Here is a 3,401-nt window from a genome sequence, read left to right on the forward strand (position 1 = left end):
CCGTGGGACACTGGAGACCATGAGGCACTGAAGACCGTGGACACTGAATGACCCGGGACACCGGTGACCACAGACATTGAAGACCATGTGTCATGGGTAACAAGGGACACTGCAGACCATGCAGGCTGGGCTGCTGGTCCTATCCTGGGTACTGTCTGACCCACTGGGCTGTCAGCAGAAGCAGCCACAGGAACAGGAGCAGGGGGTGGCCTCCCCTCCCTCTTCCCTCCCCCCACCCAAGTGGGTCTACGTGACAGGATTGAATCTTCACCCTGACCTCTAGAGAGGGATCTCAGCAAGGTCCAGGGGAAGTGTAGGGCCCCATAAAATCCCAAAGGAGACATTCCCTAAAACATGGCGCCTTTCCGGCTTCTCTTCCGGGTCCTAACATTCCCGCTGGCGCCAAAGTATGGCCTATCAAAATCATCACCCGCCCTTCCGACCAATCAGCCACCGCCCCGCGTACTAACCACCCTCTCCCGGAACTCAGCTCTCTATAAATGTATGCTTCACCCTCAAATAAAGCGGAACTTCTCGGGTGAACTGTCAGCTCGGGTCTGTCGTTCTTTCAGGAAGGGATCTCTGTAGCAGAATTCCAGCGTGCCCAGAAAAGAGGCAGCGGTGTGGGGAAGGGAGCAGGGCAGGATCTCATCCCCGGGTCACGGCTCAGGAGTCCGTTCTTGAGGCTGGCAGCTCCAGTGGCAGTCTCACGCTTCCCCAGTTTAGCAGCACTGCTGTGGAGGCCATCCCTGTTCACACGCTGAGCCCTGATCCTGGTCACAGGTCAACCCTGACCCTGGTCACACTCTGAGCTCTGACACTGGTGACATGCTGAGCCCTGATCCAGATCACATGCTGAGCCCTGACACTGGTGGCATGCTGAGCCCTGATCTTGGTCACACACTGAGCCCTGACCCAGTGGCTCCTGGAGGAACTGAGGAGGGAAGGGGTGGGCCTCTCAGAACAGAGACCTTTCAGACAGAGCCAGCTCAGACCCTGGCTGGGCCACATTCCTCCCCACCCCAAGCAGGCAGCTGCAACTTTGCAGAAAGTTTCATCCTAGGTCTCCCCAGTGGGGGTCAGGCAGAAACTCTAGGAGGAGCCGAATGCCTGGGGGCCGGGTGTGTTCAGATGTTGGGCACAGGTGGCACCCCTGGGTCTGAGGATGGGAAGGAGCTGAGCTGGGCCGAGCCACAGCAGAGGAAGTGGGTCAGACCTAAGGAGGAACCAGGGTGTGTGTGGTGGGTGTCTAATCCAGTTAGCTGCACCCAGCATCAGCGGCCGATTGCAGCGTGGCTGTGTGGTGACATGCAAAACTGGACGAGCCTGGGCTGCCCTAGGCTTTCCCCAGCCCTCACTAGGTGACCTTGCCCAGTCAATTAGCCTCTTGGAGCCTCAGTTCCTTCATCCAAACTAAAAGTAATCAGTTCTGTATGACCCTAGAGCTATAGTGAGGAAAACTCAGATCCGGGAGGCTAAGTCTCTGACACAGGTGGGGTACTGGGAAACCTGGTACCCCACTCACCCCCAGCATGCCCACTGGGCTCCCACCCAGTGCTTAGGGAGACACAGGCACCCCCAGTCGCTAGGGTGGAGACCAGATCCCAAATGCAGCTGATCCATCAGGAAAGCCTAGGGACCACAAAAGGGCAGGGGTCGGGGGGGCCCCAAACACAGATAGAACTTCAACCACTGAGGGGTAGGGGAGGGAAGGGCATTCCCAGTGAGGTGAGGTATGGGAACAGCAGGGTCCCGGGGGGGGAGTGACATTTGGATGGTGGGGGCTGCAGTGGAGCTCCAATGTGAGTCTGGACACTGCCCTGCACGACTCTGGCCTTGAGCACCAGGGAGAAGGCTCCAGACCCTGTCAACCCCCAAACACACACAGACACTGACAGCTGTGTGACTTGGAGGAGGGTGACAGGATCACAGGCCAGGCAGAACTTGGGGAGGGGAGGGGCTGCAGGGCAGGGACTGTGGGGAGCTGTGGCTGGAGCTGCCCTGAGCCGTCCAGACCCAAATGCACCCTGTCCTGTCTAACCCTTGGGCAAGGAACTTTCCCTCAATTTCCTCAGCTGCCATGGGCCAGGTATGCCCACCCCACGGGATTATTAGAGATCAAGGGTGGGCACTGACCTTCCGGGGGACACAAGATTAGGGGATTAGCATCCCCAGGGGGACCCTGGCCCCTTCCCTATCCCCACCCTCCATCCAGGACCTTTGCTTGCTGTTGACCCAGCAGTTTTCAGTCTTTGTCTCCTTAAACCTTTGAGCAAACTTTGCACTGGTTGTTTGGGTGGCAGTTCACAGGAGCTGGCAGGTGGGGCCACGGTCGTCCTGGGAAGACTCCAACCTGGAGCCACCGGACCACAAATCTGCCCCGGAGCAGGAGTAGGGACCCAGGGTAGGAGGGATACCTAAGAGAGCCAGGAGTCAGGGGCGAGAGAGCCCCCTTCCCCGATCCAGGCAGTCTGGGGGTCCCTGGACTACCTGGGGGTGAGCCAGCTGGAGACTGTGCCAGCCAGAGGGGAGAAGGGAGAAGAGCCCCAGACAGTGGTGGTGCAGGGGTCAGGGAGGGTCCCCGGGCAAGGAGTTAGGGAGAGGAGTAGGAGGAGGTCCCCCAAATGGGCAGGGGAAGCAGCCACAGAACATGGGGTTGGGGCTGGAGGGGTCAGGCAGGGTGGGGAGGAGCCGCCGGTCCGGGGAGAGGGAGGAATGAGGAAGGGGCGGGGAGGGGTCCCCGAGGGGGAGGGGGGCCTGGGCGTGTCAGGAAGGGGACAGGGAGGAGCAGCCGTAGGGGATGGGGTGTCAAAGTGGAGGCGGGGAGGGGCCTGGGGCGGGGTCTCCGCACCTCTGCCCGCGGAAACCTGATCCCGCTAATCTGCTCAGCCAACCGGTCAGGCCACCGCATTTGGCGTCCGTTGTCCCTGCCAGGCAGGCCGAGGGCGAGTGCAGAGCGAGCGGTCTGGGGACCAGGGGACCATGCGGGGGACGTGGCTGGTGCTCCTGGCGCTGGTGCTGGCCTCCTTCGGGGAGCTCGGTGAGGGTGTGGGGCCGGGGGCTGGAGGGGAGCGGCGGGGCCCTGCGGAGCGGGATCTGCCCCCCGAGGCTGTCCCCACCCTGCTGACATTCACACACTCTCCCAGGGAGGGCACCTCAGGAAGGGGCCTCAGAGGGGGCGATAAGCAGGGCGTCACGGCGCACCCCCAGGTAAGGAGGGAAGGAAGGCAAGGGATGGAGAGCAAGCTGCGGACCGTGGAGGGGGCCTTCCGGATGAATGGGGCCTGGGCTCAAGTGAGGGTCAGGAAGGCGTGGCCCCCAGGGAGGAGGCTGAGACTGGCCAGGTGGGCGGGGGTCAGCCGCTAAGGCCCTGGGTGCCAGCTGGGGGGTTGCGCCATGTC

The 3,401-nt window shown here is 61.7% G+C and overlaps 1 protein-coding gene across 1 annotated transcript in view; it reads left to right on the forward strand.

The window, feature by feature from the left end:
• The window catches only part of LYNX1 (Ly6/neurotoxin 1), a 24,809-nt gene that overhangs the window by 19,162 nt on the left and 2,246 nt on the right, over positions 1-3,401 (forward strand). The window contains exon 1 of the mRNA XM_008583181.1: positions 2,983-3,040. Coding sequence (XP_008581403.1) covers positions 2,983-3,040 — 58 coding nt within the window. Of the gene's footprint in view, positions 3,041-3,401 lie in introns of the transcript that reaches the window.

Source organism: Galeopterus variegatus, unplaced genomic scaffold (assembly GCF_000696425.1).
Source record: "Galeopterus variegatus unplaced genomic scaffold, G_variegatus-3.0.2 Scaffold2848, whole genome shotgun sequence".
In the NCBI taxonomy this organism is placed as follows: Eukaryota; Metazoa; Chordata; class Mammalia; order Dermoptera; family Cynocephalidae; genus Galeopterus; species Galeopterus variegatus.